Source organism: Halichoeres trimaculatus, unplaced genomic scaffold (assembly GCF_033239565.1).
Source record: "Halichoeres trimaculatus isolate MK-OKI-2021-1 unplaced genomic scaffold, fHalTri1.1 fHalTri1_scaffold_3, whole genome shotgun sequence".
NCBI classification, from domain to species: Eukaryota; Metazoa; Chordata; class Actinopteri; order Labriformes; family Labridae; genus Halichoeres; species Halichoeres trimaculatus.
The window spans coordinates 35,844,504-35,862,779 of NW_027437181.1; the positions used below are offsets into that span (position 1 = coordinate 35,844,504).

Below are 18,276 nucleotides of genomic sequence, written 5' to 3' on the forward strand. Positions count from 1 at the left end.
CAACCCTGTGCATTTCTTCACGACACATAACAGAAGGAAGCAAAGTTAAGTAAGACCACTAAGTGAGGAGAATGCAGAGGAGTGTATGTGTGTGTGTGTGTGTTTTAATGTGTGTGTGACGAGGAGGAGGGGGACAGGATGAGGGGTGGCAGGAGATGACTACCTGCAGAGAGCCAGCGTCCAAATGAGAACATAATAACAACATCAGAGCGCGAGGAGAGGGATTGTCTGTGAGATGACAACAGTATTAGAGAGAAGTCAGATAATTAAGAAATGCACTTAGTGTTTTGTCAAAAGTGGCCGTCACTGACTGAAATGGGGTTTAGCTGTGTGTGCATGTAGATGTGTGCGCATGTGTGTCTGTGTGTGCCTGTTTTTATCCCGCAGATAATGAGCCTGGAAAGAAAAAAAAAAAGAAAAAGATGAAGGGAAGAAGAAGAAAAAGAAACAATAAACAGTGAGAAAATCAATCAAATAATTTAAATGAAAAGTTGTGTTCTGTCCACACGAGGATGCCAAGTTCTTTTGGGCATTTGTGATGTAGCTGTCCAGTCAGGGAAAATGAGACACATCTTGGATGGGAAGCAAACGAGAGGGGTGGCAGAGGATGGGAGGGAGGAGGGAGGGAGGAATAGAGGGGAGGGAGGGTGGGCCACAGAAATAAACCCAACTCCCATCTGATGAGCAGCTTGTCCATAATACTGAATCCTCGTCTCTTGCCAAGGCTGCTTCTTGATACAGAAACACGATAAGTGCAGATTTTTTGAACCCCCCCCTCCCTCCCTTCTCCTCCTCCTTCTCCCCCCTGCTCCTCGTTTGCTTTTGGCCTGGAAGCACTTCCAGCCGCACAGTGCCACGGATAATCAGGTGGCTGTTTTTGTCACTCTGCCCCCCCATGACGTGATAATGAAATTAAAGAAGCAGAGACGAATAAAGATTGAAAAAAAAAAAAAAAAGGGATGCATTTATCTCTTTTGTGCCCAACAACTACAGGACAGATGATGTGGCCATCTTGAGATCGTTTGTCATCTGTCAGGCAGCGTTGACCTTGCAATGGATGCCGACCGTTGCACTGATATCATCTTTTACAGCGTGAAAAAAAAAAAAAAAACAGATAGAGGGAGTGATAGAGTGAGACAGAAAGAGAGAGGGCTGTTGTTTTCGGTAATAAAGACAACATTTATGCCTTCCATTTGCGCTGCCAGTTAAAAGAGGCACAAACATGGAAATCCATTATGGAACGCTTCTTAAAAGTGTGACCAATCCTTGTTCAGTCAATTAGAGTCTGGAGACGGAGAATATGATGTTTGTCTGTTTAGCCCCCGACACATACAGATCAGCCTGGATTTGATGATGGAAAGAGATTCTGTTTTTTCACAGAGAAGGAAAAAAAAAAAAGAGGATGGAGGGATGGAGGGGCAGCTCAGCCAAGCTCTGCTTATCTCTTTTCTTCTCTGCTTTCTTGCTTTTTTCCCTCTTCCCCTCCCATATACAAAGGCATTAATGTGTGCAGCTATGTGCTTTGCCATTGTTCTGTGTTTAAAAGCTTAAAAAGAGGACGTTGTTTGTGTAACTGGCAGAGTTGGCGGTGCGCGGCCGTGTCCAAAAGCCTGTACTTAAAGTTGCTGAGCGCAAAAATAGGCCGCACAAAAGAGGGCGATAGAAAAGCAGTTAATAAGAGTGGTTACCCCAGAATGAGCCGGGATGAGGTTTCACATTAAAAAAGATTTATCTTAAAGTATGGTGCTAATCCCTCCAGTTTTAATCCACCCACCACCCCACCAACACCACCACTGCCGGACCCTCCCTCCCCTCCTCGGCTTGCACCCTTTTCATTCCTGCTGAGGGATAATAAAAAACTATAAACCATAAAGTTCTTACAATTTCTGGAAACTGGCAAACGCACGGCGCCCTGATTTTACAAGGATTCCTGGCCAGTGAATCACAGAGCTAGGAGGACTCATCTCTCTCACAACAGATTATTAAACGAAAGAGGAAGTGGAGGGGTACGGCGGAGGGCAACGAGGACAAAGGAGAAAAAGAGGAGAGGAGGAGAGGAATGCATGTTTGCTATGACCTATCTGATGATTATCACCATAGCAGCGGTGGTGGTGATAGGTGGCGGAGGGGTGTTGTCATGCTCTCTGTCACACTCGGCTGTGTCATACAAGCTGGATGGATGCCTCTGTCCACTGCAAGCTGCTTGAATGAGGAAGCATATGGGTGCATGAGAACCTCAGCCCACTTCATGAATATTTGATTCATTTTTCCCGTGTGTGTGTGTGTGTGTGTGTGTGTGTGTCTGTGTGTGTGACAGAGAGGCAGAAAAGAGAAAAAGAGAGAAAGGGTGTTTTTTTCTCTCTCTTTCACTTGTCATTGCTAAAACTCACAAGGCTTACTTTGTGGCATTCTAATCATAATTGCCAATCCTGAATACAAATCTCTCAGCGCTAAACACATCGAGTGAAATTGAAATGACAAAACGAAGCTCATATAACGGTGTAATCAAATATACATTCAGGGGGAAAAAGATGGAAGAAAAAAAAACACACACAAAAAGTTGAGAGTGTTCTTCCGCAGAGCAGTAAGAGATGAGGATCAGGAGCCAGTTATTAACTCGGCCAGGGAACAAAGAGGGCCAGTGTTAGAGGGCAGCTTAACGCTGAGCCAGTTACTGTACCTTTCAAAACTAATATGTAACCATATCTGTTTTAAAAGGACGATTCATATTACTGTGAATGCTGGGGAGAAGTTGTTCCCATCCCCACGACCCAGGAAACTCGAATCGCACTCGTAATAACCCTCACACACACAATGGCAGGCCTGGCCTTTTGAGGAAAGCCTCCATTTAAAATGATGGGGGAAATTTTTGTAATGATGTAAAACATCTTCAGCTTCTTTGACGGCACAATGGTGCTGATTGTGCTTTATTGTCGCTGTGGCGACTCCAAAGGTCAGCGTGGGTGTGGCCGCGCAGACAAGGGCAGCACAGAATTAAAATTGGGTTATATGTGATCAAGCGAGTTATTAATCAGATTAAAATGGATTCCCTCTGCCTGCTGTTTAACTAGGCAGGAGAGGAAAAAAATGGAAGAAGTGAAGGCAGAGAGAAGAGGGAGCGAGAGGCAGAACAACAGGCCAGTGTTTACTCGTGTGAGAGCAAAGAGAGTCGTTGTTTCAGAGGCTGAAGTCACTGTCACAGATAAGTTGTGATAAGGCCCGGCTCTGTGGAACATCTCGCTGCATGTACTCAGTGTGTCTAAAAGCATGTGCCCTTGCTTTTGATGCCCCCTCGCTTCATCCAGGTAACCTCTCTAATCCTGATTAAATCACTGTAATTAGAACAAGCAGTGTTCCTCCACCCCCATATTTCCCTAATAAAACAATGCAGCAGTTTAAATCCGGTCGCTGGGATTTGCAACGCAACAATGCAGTTTATATCCATCTCTGCCGAGGAATTAAGTGTATTTTCTAACTGCTAATGTTATAATGTTGCAGGCTTATTTGTCTCGATGCTCGCTATTCTTTTCCTTATTCCCCCCGCGGTTTGTCTTCTCTCTCCCTCTTTGTGTTCTCTTTCCTAGCGCAACTTTGTTTATTTGCGTCTTATTTATTTGTGTCTCGGCGCTTTTTGATGTTTAAATCAAACATGTTTTTAGTGAGTGGTCGGGATCATCCTTCACGACGGGAAATAATGCAAGTTATTTGTCTTTAATTGCCACGGCACTTTTCAAACACGCCAACCGGCTGCCTATGTGTCTATACCTGTGTATGTTTTTTTGTTTTTATTAGTATCGCTGCGTGCCTCCATTGATGTGGAATAACAGAGGAAATAAAAGTTGACATAGTTTCTTCATTTCTTTTTTTTTTTTTACCCCCACAACCCCCTGTTTCCCCCTCTCTCTGCCGTGCTCTCTGTTGTTTTTTATATATCTGTGTTTTCCTTGAAGTTGCTGCGGCATTGTCTCATTATGTGCCGACTAGCTGTGTAAGTGTAGTTATTATGCCTGTGTGTCTCTGCCTGCCGGTGCTGCTCCCTCTCTCACACACTCTCTTTCTGTTTCTCTGCTGTCTCTCCCGCTCTCTCCCTCGGAGGATGAGGAGCTTTATGAGTACAACTCCTCTGAGGCGTCCTCCTCACATCTCTGGGGCGCCTGGGGAAGGGAACGTTGCATTCTTAAGAGGAGCAACTCAAACTGAACAAAGTCTACAGGAGTCAGGGAAGAAAAGAAACAAACAGCAAACTAACGAGATAGAAAGCAGAGATCATGTCAAATATATCGGGTTGGAAGGCCAATTTATAACCCATTGTTTCATGTTTTGTGATATTGAATACAACGCACAGCAACATGGCTGTGAGTGAGCAGACTTAATATACTGTATACATAAAAGCGCTTGTTTTAGTTTAAAAATCTGATCTCCTGCTCCCGCTAACCTCCTCGCTCTCACGCTGTATTCCCTCCTGTTTTTCGTCCTGTTCCTAAAATAATGAATAGAATAATTGTCATGTAGGCTACCTTTGCAATCTTCTAGCATTCATCTCCATTTCCTTTTCAAGGGCAACTCGATACCGGCCTTCATTCACGGCACTGTACTTCCAGGAAATGTGATGTGGCCAATATTATCGTCAGTATTAGTGACTCCGGCTGAGAAAGAGGACGTGAAATGTGAAAAGAATATGAATCCTTTTCAAAAAGGACCTCATAGTGGGCTCGGGAGTTGATATCAGGGGAATTAGTTAGGTCAAAATATTTTCAGAGTTATCACATCTGCCGCGGAGAAAAGAGAGGCAGGGAGAGAAAAAGAGAGCAACAGGTACCATCCTCAGGGCTTGACAGCAGCTATTACACCTAATTGCTCTTTTAAAACCACACCATTTGCACTTTTGGGTGACAAGGCGATAATTCACCTCTGCACAAGTTAAACTGGTAATATTGTTGCACATGTGAAATAGCACCTCGCCTTCACCAGCCGTCAAAGCTGTCATCTCAGCATGGCGGAGGCGCACAATGAGTGCCGGGGGAAGTGTTTCACCAACAGTCGTCTTCTTCTTCTCCACGGTAAAAGACAGACAGCCATGCCTCCAGACGGCTTAATCACCGGAGGAGCCTGTGCCCTCCAGCAACGAGGAGAGAAAGAAAGACGGAGAGCAGGAGATAAAGAAAAGAGGAGGATCCTGGAGTGTGGGAAAGTGAAACGTGGAGATCGGAGAAGAGAGGAAGAGCTGGTGGACTCACTCTGGACTGACGAGAGTTTCTGTGCACAGTCTGATGAGTCAATTCTGGTTGAAATTTCCATCAAGTTAACAAGAGCTTTCAAACTCGCCACAAAGACATCAGTTAACCAAACCGCCTGGCCCACTGAAGCCAAGAGTTTGAATGAGACGTCTGACTTTTGGCCGTCGTAACAGACGCTCTCAAACCGCAAAACCAGCTCTGGAGTTTCTTCTCTGTACATTATTTCTGATTCAGGACAGGGTTTACAGTCTACTAATGCTTTGAACTGACTGAAATAGTTTAACTTAAGCACATGTTCCAACTTTAAACTTCACACCTCATTATCTTAAGCATCTCTTTATGTAGCTGTTAGTTCATTAACAGGAGTTCACTGCTGTCAGCTGTTAGCTGGAACAGGGGCACACCAGATCCGTGTCTGTTCTATCTCCTCTCTGTTGCAGTTTTGCTTCATCCTCTTTTGTCTGTAAATACACACCAGCTGCATTGCCGGGACACAGCAGAGGACAGAGTCACGGGATGAGTTTTCCTCACACACCTTACCTCAATGATGAGCCTCTCGTTATTTGTGTTGTCTTTATTGGGCTCCAAAACCTTTGACCTGTTGATTCCAGGTATGGCTTTGCTCATTATTTTGGTTTGTTGTTGTGGTAAAGTGAAATGCAAGCTGGTGTTGACACGGTGTACTTTATTGTGAAAGTAAAGCTGGTATTTTAATGTGGCTGATGTCTCAGTTTGAAACACAACTGGGAAAAAAACAAACAAACCAAAAAAAACAGAGTAGAGTCGATGTGAGTCATCAAACTGACTTAAAACCTCACAGATCTGGTGAATTGACAGAGAAGAGATGGACAGGACATGGGTCTGGTGGAATTTGGCTGTTAGTGAGTGGGTTGTCTTACGAAAGTTAGCTTGAGTCAGTATTTTCACTGCCCACAAAAGGCTCCAAAACTCAGCTCCAGAAGCCTGTGAGTCACTGAGACTCTTGAGCATGATATATTATTTTCCGTTTTGCCATTATATTATAATAATGTAAACCAAGGTTTTCTTGTAAACATCAAATTAAACCTGACAAGCAGATATACAGTGGAAGCCCGCCGTCTTGGCTCACAATACATACACAACAATTGCCATGTGCAGACATGATGTCGGCTTTGCAAAAAACTTTGGCCTAAAATCCCAACATTTGAAGGCATTTTCAAAAGCATGTATTTTCTGTCACCTAATGCTCTGTTTACGTGGGAAGGGAGGTTAAAACACAGAGGAAAAAAAAACTATGATATCAAAAAGCATTCACACGGCATTGGACATGGCCTTACAGACAACACGACTGACATGAGTGATGACATTCAATCATCCAGTCTGCTACATGCGAACCTCTCTACTTATAAAACCTATCTCAATGTACTTTTTAATTGCTAAAAAAGTCTAAATAAAATGTGAAAGTGTATTTGACTTTTTGTCTCTTTTTGTGTGTACTCTTTTTAGAAACAGACAGCAAACATTAAAATCTCCAGAGCACAGAATAAATGAAGACTATGAAACCTCTCTGTTCTTTCTCTTTATGCTTCCTTAATCTACATACTGTCCTACAGAGTACGCTATAAAACCCAGCTACAGGACCCTCGGGCGTCACCTCTCTGAACTTCCAGACCTATTTTTATTGTACAGAACAATTACCACGCTGTAAGTAAGCTATGTGTGTAGCTCATTAGTAAACACAGGGGTGTCTGGGAGCAATAAGTACCCCAGCTCTTTTGCACTTGTCAAAGCATTTTGTGTGAGTGTTTATGTGTGTGTGCATGTTTGCTCAAGTCAAACAGCAACCAAATTCATGGTAATTAACCACCTGATGAGGACAGTGTTATTGGCAATTACCAGGTTCTGCATTATCACAAGTTTTATATGTGAGTGTGTGTGTTTGTGTGTGTGTGAATGCAGGTGTTCGAGCTTACATCAGACAGACTATGGAGAGATAATAGGGATGTTATCTAGGAAGAGAGTCAAGAGGTATGCCAGGGTCACTAACACTGAATAAAGGATAGAGCCGTTTTCTTTATAAAAAATAAATCGGATCTTAAGGAGGGGGTATTGTACTTTTTAAGGTTTAATTATGTCCCTTTTGTATCTCCGTAGAAGTGTAACATTATGTACAGCTTAAAACACGGGTGTTTTAGAAAACCCTCACTTCAGCCTTTGCCTGAACCGCTCTGTTGTAGCTGCTGTCTCTTTAAGGATTCCCGCTCCACAAACCCCCTTCTCTCTGATTGGCTAGCCCTTAGGAGGTCTGTCCAGGGCAGAGATATGGGCAGACCTGTTTGAGGCCTCAGTCCTCCAGCGTGTCATGAACCAGTTAGGAGATCCTAAAGTGATGACCTCATCATTTCAACAAGTCGCATGAAGATCTTTTGATATTTTTTTAGAATGGACAGTTTTGATCAGTTTACAGGCAGATTCGGGAATTTCTACATCATATGTTCATGTGGAGGTTTGCAAATCTGCATACGTTTAGTTTGAACATTGAGTATTGTCACTCTGTATCTAGGCAGAATACCCCCACTTTAAAGTTCAAACAACAATTGATTGTTAGTATTCAAAGATATAACAATAGATCAATTAAACATAGGGTTTATTTTATAGATAGACACAATAGAAAAATCAAATCTGAGACCTCGACAGGTCACTTCAAAATTACTTTTCAATCTAAATATTTTGACAGATTGTCTTTATGTTTTGAATGTGACCCACAAATTGACTTTTTGTTCTTTTTCTTATTCTGCTGAGTTCAACACTCAGAGAAAATTCAGACCCAGATCTGAAGTGGCAGGTGCTGTTTGCATTGATACATGAAGTCACTGTACGCTTGTTTTTCTGACACCAGCATATGTGCATTTTGTTTTTCATTTGGAAGTATGTGTGTGTGTGTGTTTGTTTGTGTGTTTGTGTGTGTGTTAGTAGCTTAATTTGTTATGCCTACCTTTCTTCCACTTAAACCAGAGAAAGTGAAAATTACACCAGTAATGCCAACTGTGATCCACTACATCTGTGCTTCACAGCCAGCCCACCAATCCCACCATATGTCTTTAATTACCATCAGTGCTTTACAGAACCTCTTCTTACACACACACACACACACACACACACACACACACACACACACACACACACACACACACACACACACACACACACACACACACACACACATGCGTGCGTGCGTGCACGGATGCATGCACACTTTCCCTTTCATCGCATCCTCCTTCACTTCACACTGAGGATGTGTTACGTGTGTTCTGTGTTACCCCAGATATATGTGTGTGAGTGTGTAAAGCCATGTGTGTTTCTGGCACATTGTTCTGATCTGACCTCAGCGCTCATGGGTTCAAACCTGGAGCAGTGGAGGCTGGCTGAAGTGCTCTCCCTCTGTCAGAGCTAATTGGCCACTGTAACAGAACCAGTGCTGTGTTTAAGATGAAGACCACACTCCACCCTAACACACACTTCCACACATACACACATACACTCACACACAGACTTATATAGGATATTTCAGGCTTCAGGACAAAGAACCCAAAGTTGGAGGGCAAATAAATTAATTTAGCTCGTGAATTTCATCCAACATTTACCTATAACTGAGTGAAAACTATTTCTGTGTTTGTTACAAATATCCTGTGCCTGTCTCGATCCTCTTAATGCTTCTTGTACTTGTTTAGAGTTTATCAGCTGTTCTTGAGAGCTGACTTTTTTTAATTAATAAAAACAAAAAAATAAATAAAAACAAAACAATAAAACACCTTACTTTATTCTATCATCATTCTACATGGTTTCATTGAATTTAATTTATTCATCATTTATTTTTCTGCAAACAATCTTTATGTTTACTATCTTTATGCATACTATATTTTCTGAAAGGAAACTACTCAGCAACTACAGTCTCAGTTTGGATGAAGCAACTGACTGACAGTTAAACCAGAGATACAGGTTTTTTTGATTATCAGCAACAATTGTTGGAATTGAAAAAAAAGCCACACGGCTTTGTCATATATCAAAGGTAACGAGGAAAAAGGTGTTGATGACGTTGGAAAAAAAAAAAAAAAGGTTTGTTGTTGCAGTTCAGACAAAATAATAATGAGAGATAAAACACTTAGTGAAAAGACCTGACTTCCTTGAAATAAAGCCCTCTTCTAAGTATCTGGTTCCTCATTTATTACAGTTTAAATAAAAACCCTAACTTGAATCATTTCAGCATTTAAATGAATTGATAATCCCCACAAATATGAAGCTGTTGTGGAAATATTAAAAACTGCAGTTCACTGAGTGTCCACTTGAGGCTGACTGCAGAGACACCATGAGCACAACAAGCCAAAAAGCCTGTTTTTACAGCATAAAATAAAATAAAATAAAAATAAAAATAATCGAAAAAAATAAATACTGGACTAAACAGCTTAGTTCTGTGTAATTTTCTACATATTTCTATATGAGTATTTCTATAATTGTACATAATGTACAGGAAGTACATTTTTCATAACTCAATATTTTTAAAGTCTTATAAGGACACGGTTCACATGACTGACAGGTGAGCACCCTGTTGCTGTTTGCAAAGAGGCTGAAGGCCTATGTCTTTAACTCATCCTCACTAAAATTAAGGTAAGATGAGTTTAAATATTACAATATGTTGATGACTTATACATCCTGACTAAATAATATGTCGATGACAAAAGAATAATACATAAATAATCAGTGGCCCAGTTTTTGCAGCAATCAGCCTCTATATTATTGTCTTTGTTGTAGATTTGTGCTAACTTGAAGCTTGCTGAACTGAATCCATGGAGAAATTAAACACTTATGTTGTATTTTGTTCTTATTAAGAGATATATCTGCTGACTATTTGTATGTCAATTCTACAAAAAAACAACACCTACAGGATAAAGAAGCACCCACTGTTAGAGTATGTACAAAGAACTGTTTTTAACAACATTGAACTGTCAGGTTATTTTATTCCAGATTTGAGATGAAAATTATTAAACCAAACACAGAGATTGGTGTGAAGCCAAAAGTTTACAGAAGAGGAAACTTTCAGTTAAGGCATAGTTGTGAATTTTGGCGTGGTTTTATTGCGGTGCTCCTTGCTGTTTCTTCAGTGACACTGAGGTCGCTCCAAACACGTTCACCCTCTACGAGTCTTCAAAAATAGACTCTTTCCACTCTCATCTAATGTGTGTACAGGAGGTGATACTCTCTGGGAGTTTTTATCAGTAACAAACACCAACAAACAACAGCACTTATGAGGAGAACTGTGGAGCACAATGTGAGAGCACTTGTAAATTGGAAGAGATGGGTCTAATTGATGTGAGAATATTCAGCATTCCCCTCTCTTCTTTCTCTCCTATCCTCTAACTCTGTGTTTGTGTAGCCTACTTCTCAAATTGCGAGAGGTGCTCGGCTATGCGCTCTGCCATTTCCTCCTCTGAAATCATTGACGCCCTCGTCTGAGTCCTACTCCTCCATCAACACCTCCTCTCCAGCTTGTCAATCTCAACCTTCCTAAGTCCTGGTCCACATTTAATATATTAAATGAGCGCGGGGGGCTGAGGTAATGTAAGTAATAGGATGTGAGGAGCAATGTTCGCAAGCAGTCGTGGCATGTTCAGCAGTGTTTGAATAATGTAATACTTCATGTTTGATAATGCATGGCTATAGATAGGTCTCCACTGCAGCCAAGTATTGATTGTGTTAAGCACATCTACAGAACAGCAAATGGTGTGGGTTCATATCAGTCTTTACACAGCCTACTGTACCTCAGTAACCAGATACCTTGTCTGATTACAAAGACCTGGGGGCCACTGCTGCTGTTAATGACATTTATTGATAAATCCAATTCCTGGGCCAATTTAGGGATGTGCGGTTTAATACTACAGACGTGTGAAAATGTGTGTGTGGATCCGTATATGTGTGTATCTGTTACGTGTCAGAGTGCAAGTAGATTCATGCGCATTGTAGCCCTTTTCCCCTCCTCTGGGCATACTAATGAAGAGACGGCCACTCCAGACGTGCAGCGCGTGCCCTACAACAGCTCCCACAGATTCAGGGGAGAATTTCGATATTAATGATTTATGCTGTATTTGCATACAAACCTAATGCAAACCCACTCCAGATAATCACATTTTGCCAGGTCTGAATTGAGTTTTACGGACGTCTTTGTAGGCCCCACCCTTTCCCACCCACCAAATAACAGAGGAACGTGTGGCTGTGGCTCTTCACGCTGCGGGTGACCAGGAACACAAGAGGTTTACAAGTGGAGACATAAAGATGGACTGTAATAGTGCATTTCACCATGAAACAAGAGTCTCTTTATTCTCCTTATCTCAGGCTTTATCACACAGATGTAGTATGTGTAGAAGAGCTGGTAGCAGTCACAATAGCAGTAGTGACAGAAGTAACAAAGCAAGTACTGACAACAAAGTTAGAGGTTTACTCAGTTTCTACAGTTCAGTGTAGCTTTAAAGATGCTATTTCACTTGTGTCTTGTTCTCCTAGTAGTGCTTCATCTATACAACATTTAGCCAGGTCTAATTATTTTTTGCATTTTTACTTTTTGAAAAATCTTAACTTTGAGGAAGACAACTTTTTATTTGATATACTAAGGAAAATCACAATATCAAAGCATTGTGTTCAAAACGATACACTGCAATAGAAAGGAAATGAACAGTGTCATGACACTTTTCTAAACAAGCAAAATGTGAAACTGAAGCCTCATTTCAGTGAAATTAAAAGTATATTTTACTCATAAGTAAGATAGTCAAAATCCTTTAATGGTGAAAATTCACTGAATTTCAATATTTAAATGGATTTGCTCTCATTTCATATCCAATGTTTATGATGCATGACTTTAAATTCACAAATGCTACAGTTGAGGATTGAAATTTCATAATTTTTTTCATCTACAGTTTCAATGGTTTCACTCTTGTATTATCCTTTCGTACTGAAAAAAAGATTTGCGTTTTAATTTTGCTTTACAGTTTAGAATGTCAATAAAGATGTGTTATATCCTTTTACTGTTTTCTTGTCAGAAATATCTTTAGTACATATCAAATAGTAAGTCATTCATACGATTGTCATGGTTTAAGAATCACATGTCTGTCTTTGGTGGAGGGCTGCCCATACCACTACTGATCAGCTGCACCTGTATACTTAACTTATAGGCAGTAGCTATAACTCAAACACTAATATTCAAATTCTATTTGACACAAAGTGTATGCTATTGTTCTGATTTGTCCACTTTTTAATACAAATCTTCCATTTCAAAGCACAGATACTGTGTCTTCAGTCACAGCGGCAGCAGGAAGTAAGAAGACACTGTGGCAAAAAAACTATGGTGTGCCAAAAGGGTAAAAAAATTGCGGGTGATACAGGTCAAAATTAACTAGTTATTTTCATTTAACCACACACTATTATTGCATTAAACCTGAGAGCCCTGGTTAAAAAATACATATATATGAAATATGAAATCTTTTCTCCTAATGGATCTATTTTAGTATTTTAAAGCAAATGTCAAAAGAGAGGAGCACACTGCAGAAACCTTCCCAACAACAATCAGAGGTTTGGTATGAGCAGCAAGTGAAGTTGTTTTTTCTCGTGGTCATAATGACAGAATTAACAGCAGCTGAACCTGTAGTTACAGAAAAGGGCATTCATCATCATAGTTTTAGTGTCTGTTATGAGAGGTACAGCATGCAATCTATCACTGGGGTTTAACAACTACAGATAAAACACTCAAAACCACCCCGATGATCAACAAAGTGCTCACACTTTAAATAGGGAATGTGTTTGGAAGAAAACTTTATATCGCTCTGATATTTTGTCTTACTGGTTCATGGTGAGAGTATGAAACAAAATGAAGTTTGGTAGAGAATGATGTATTTGACTGCCCACTGAGGCATTTTAGGTATTTTCTTAATTCTCACATATTTTGAATCATATTTTCATATGTTTTCTTCACTGCCATCCCAAAGATCTAATTAAAGAGTATTTCTAAACATGGAGTTACACACACAAAAACTCTTGTGTTGTTTTTAATTATGATGAATGCCTGACTCAGACTGCCAACCGACCAACAACATGTAAAAAAGCTCTTTGTTCGTCAGAGAAAGCCTTATCTATAAAGGTCAAGCATTCCTAGTCGCATGGGGAACTGCCCACATTACACAGCGTGCTTTCACAGGCCTTCAAATTAGACAATAAGTAGGGCATTCCTACACAAAGCCATTTTTCTATTAGATGAAACATATATCCATCCTGTTCAGACGCTGTCATCATGTTAAAATATGCGGAGAGCCTGGTTCCATGACAACACGTGTGACTGAATCAGATGGAAAGGTCAGATGTAGTTGCACTTCTTCATTAAACACTGACTATTCTATAGACTGTGAACATATCTGTAAAGCTCTACATATTAGAGGCAACATGTCTTAATTTTTTTTGTCTTGTCTTAAAAAAAAAAAAAAAAAACTGCATTCAATTTTTGCTGCTCTATAGGGTCATACTGGCTGACACTATAAAATGATAAGATTGAAACAAACAAAAAAAAAAAGCTCTGGATTACACCCATAAAAGTCTCTGAGAGGAAACACCTGTGCTAAGGTGTAGCAGTAAAACCATTGCACATTATTGCTGGTAACTTTAATTAACTGCATGTTTCAAAAACATATTTATTTTATTCTTATGGCTAAGTTCAGGCAATTTCTCTTCCATTTTAGTACTCAATTTAAAATCTGAAGGACTTTTGGAATTACGATACTACAAGGTATGTGTAATGTTCCTCTTTTCTATATTTTCATTCTCTGTAGTGTACATAACGTAATGTGTCCAAACTATACCAACTTTTTTATACTTTCTTTTTATAGAGATACTTCAAAAACCAACCCTAAACAGCCAAAGAGCAAAAAAATAGAAAAGAACTTCCTCCTCCAGTCTCAAGGAGCGGCTGTAACCTTAGCAGAATCATGAAAGTTGACAGTTCATTTTTCACAGGGTCATAGATCGACGAGTCTTATAAAGTAATGGGCTTTTGGGAGCCGGCTTTATGAGAGCTAAGATAGTTAAGAGACATGTGCAGGAGATGGCACGGGGAGCCGAGGTCCTGCTCTGACTCATTCAGGGTTATTCCCTCCATGCTGTGGAGCAGGAGGGAGGCGCTGCACTCCCAGTAATATAAACGTGTAATAAAGATTAATCTGTTGCTAGTCGCCAGGCTGATAGCTTCTAAACTTGCTTGAAATAAGGCTGAAATCACTTCAGAGCCAATCCCGAGACCTTTAGTGAGTGTCTGAGATTCCTTTGTGGGTGTTGGGAAAAAAACGTAGGTGTTTGTCTTGTGTCTCTACTATTTATGTCTATGCAGTGCAGAGGAAATTGAATTTGTGTTTCAAACACTTGTGTATTCATGACTTGGTATGTGTGTGGTTTTCTGCCAGTATAACTGTCTGTGAATATATTTATGTCCTGTAAAGTAGTTACAGTGCCAGTAGGGGTTAAAGGCACTTACCAGATGCGTCTGGCCTCTTCATGCCCCCTGTGGGTGCTCCTCCCGCTCCACCTCCCAGGCCGTTGAATGCAGGCAGGTTATCATTGCTGTAGGCTCTGAGGACAGACAACATGTTCATCTGCTGCTCTAGGTGGGTCTGCTGCTCAGCCTTCAAAAGTCCTGGAGGACCACCGGGAGACAGGAGGCCCAGGCTCTGCTGCCACTGCTTCTCAAGAGGCAGAGCTTGATTCTTGGCTTGGGGGAGCAGAGACAGTGGCTTCATGGTGGAGGAAGAAGCTGTCAAACCAACTCCACTCCTTAAAGTCAGAGAGGACTCATCTTGGAGCTGTTTGGGGTGGTTCTGGATGTGGTCTAAAGGTGGACTTCCTTCTTCATCTCTCTCCATTTCCATTTTCTCATCCTCATCTCTCTCCTCATCCCCTTCAGCCATTCCCCCCTCTTCTTCCTCATCAGAGTGATTCTGTTGCAGCTGTCTTTTCGGGGTGGTCGAGGGGGTCTCACTGGCACTGCGCACCCCTGTCTTGGCAGCCTCATCATCTGATCCAACCTGGTCCTCTTCAACAGCTCCACAGGAGCTCTTCTCACCGACCTGGTCTTCTCCAGCTGAGGAACCCAATCCGAAGGCCTGGCTTGGAAGGTCCAGAGCCTGCTCTGAGGGAGCCATGAACGCCTGGAGGTTTTGGTCCCTTGGGGATCCATCATACAAACCTCCAAACCGCCTGAAGAAGTCACTCTGGAATGGGTTATAAGTCTGGTCCATGTGGTTGTTCCATCCTCCCTGGATTTTCTCTCCATCTCTGTCTCCATCTTTGTCATGTGCAGAGATCTTTGTGTTAGAGTGAACGGAGGAGATGGTCTGAGGAGACTCCACGTTGAGCTCCTTGCCGTTGTCAGATCGTTGTGGTAAGGCCTTCCCCAGGTGGTTGGCCTGGAGGTGCAGAGCCATCAGCTCAAATGACGGGGTGGAGAAGGAGCAGAAGAGGCAGCCGTGCCAAGCCACATTATCATGGATGGTTACTGAGGAGCCAGGGAGGGACCCAGATGCAGACTCAGGCCGGACTGACACAGACAGGTCAAGTGGTTCATACTGGGACCCTGGTTTACCAGGTTCTGTTTTCTGCTTAGCTTCGGCCTTATCCTCTAAGTCCTGGTCAGCAGAGGTGGCTCTCTTTGCTTTGGGCTCACCGTTGTCATTGTAGCAATGGGCCTGGAGCTGGGCTGGACTTTGGTTGTCCTTCATTTCCTTCTTCATGGAGCTGAGGACAAAGCTGTCCATGAAGGCCTGGAGAGAACCTTGAAAGTGGACTCCATTTCCCATCATGCTTTGGTAAGCCCTGCTTAAGTCAGAGAAGCTATCTGTCACTGTTGAGACCAGAGAGGATGTGCCATCAGCGGACTTCATGTTCTCAGCCGAGGAAGAGGAGTCAAAACGGCGGTCTCCACGCTCCCGCTCTCGATCTCGGTCGTGGGGAGGCATCATGCCGGCGGACGCCCACTGATGGGGCAGAAGTGGACCTGCCCTGAAGTCCAGGTTGGGAGGCATGCCTTTGAAAACATTACGAAGCACATCTGGTCGAGCAAAAATGCCTCCGCCTGCGGTCTTCCCTTGGTCGTCTTTGTGGTCAGAAGACGTAGTGTGGCCAGAGGATGGGGCTGAGTTGGCAGAGCCGTTCTGGCGCTCACGGTGGTGACGCTCCAGGTGGTACTTCAGACTGGCAGACTGGGTGCCGGCATAGTCACAATGAGGGCACCGGTAGGGTTTCTCTCCTGAGAGGGCAAGAAAGAGACAGAGAAACAGAAAGGGAGAGACCGGGAAAAACAGTGAATAATTAACCTGATTATTAGATTGACTGGATATCACAATCTATTTATTGGAGCAGGGAATGTGGACCCTAGGGTCATGTAACCTCCCTGAACAAGGGAAATTAGGTCAAATGAGTTGAGCTGACAAAAAAGATATGCATGTCATTAACAACTATAAAAAAACGATGATATTTTACAATCGTCTCATTTTTTAGTTGGTATGCAGATGCACATGTCCGACTCCTGAAAGGTTTAAGAAGATGAGGAATAATAAGAGAAAGGAAAAAAATAAAACACAGAATAAAGTTTAAAGTTAAACTATATTCAGAGCCTGTATTCAAAAACCCCATGTATATGCACTTCCTCAAATATCGCCTCCGCTATACTTGATGTGCGCGTGTGTCTGTGTGTGTATGTGTGTGTTGGTGCCTTGTTGTGAATGTGTTTGTGTGTGTGCCTGTGTACTGGGATGGGGGCGGGAGCATGGAGTAGGCATCTGAATATGGGTCGATCCAGCTCGATCCAGCCCCGCCAAGTGAGCCATCACTCACATCAACACCATGAAAATCATTTTACCATATGGTGCTTTCGGCCCACTACAAGAGATAATATTTTCTGCTGACAACAAAACTGTCTAGATGCTATCTGTGTTGGCACAAGTGAGGGCTGGGGCTTCATGGGACTGTGCCTCTCATAGTTTGTGTGTTTATGCAGCTTTGCATAGGTGTGTGTGTCTGAGTATGTGTGCCTGCTGTAGGGTCACCAGGCCTCTTTTCTGGCCTTGTTTGCTGTCAGTTTTGAGCCTTGACGACGAGAGTGCAATTTCTCAGACCTTCCCTATTTGCAGTTTATCTTGAGACCCGTAAATCAGCCGCAGCAGAAGATTTCATTGACCACTGGCATGAACCTGTTCACTGGAAGCATATCATCTGGATGCTACACTACCTAATAAAAAGTCACTGATTATTTGAAAAAAGGAAAAAAAACAGTAAAGACGACATATGCAAACCATATGTAAGCTGAGTGAGGCCCTCTGATTAAGAATAACACGCTTCAACACAGGACCAACAGATCAAAGAGATTCATTTTACGGTAAAAGAGGGGCGAATATGTAGTGTAACATTTACATATATTTATTTGTGCTGCACATCCATATTCATGAGTATTCTTGATAACAGTATAACACCAGCATTATTCTGCCAGAAGTGGATCTTCCATTGGAATGATACTTATGTTGAAATAGAACACATCCTGCAAGCAATTATAATAGGCTTGGAGTCTGAGCCAGATTTGGATTCATTAAACAATGAAAAGAAGGGAGGGAAATGCTAAGCTTGATTTTTTTTTGTTAATATATACATATAAAAAGTTCCCAGAGTAGAATTTCTGCCACGGGGATAAAAGTGACTCGGAGAAAAGGAGGGGGTTTATGGAAAAAAAGGGTATTGTTCGAGCGTTTTTGTGTGTACGCACATTTCCATACAGCATATACTGTATATGGCCATAAAAATGTTTAGATTATACACATGGAAACCATTTTATAAAAGAAAAAAAGGCATTGTTACGCAAGGCTGGTTTGAATGATTTAAGTCGGGCTGTGTAGTAAATCATGGATATAATTAGCAAATGGCATACTGCTCAAGTAATTTATCATTATTTAGAGGGCACCATTCCAGAAAAAGACTCTGCGATCTG

The 18,276-nt window shown here is 41.8% G+C and overlaps 1 protein-coding gene across 3 annotated transcripts in view; it reads right to left on the reverse strand.

The window, feature by feature from the left end:
• Positions 1 to 18,276, reverse strand: part of znf536 (zinc finger protein 536) — a 265,410-nt gene that overhangs the window by 66,308 nt on the left and 180,826 nt on the right. For all 3 annotated transcript variants that reach the window (XM_074666772.1, XM_074666774.1, XM_074666775.1), the window contains exon 7: positions 14,779 to 16,545. In XM_074666772.1, coding sequence (XP_074522873.1) covers positions 14,779 to 16,545 — 1,767 coding nt within the window. The remainder of the gene's footprint in view (positions 1 to 14,778; positions 16,546 to 18,276) is intronic.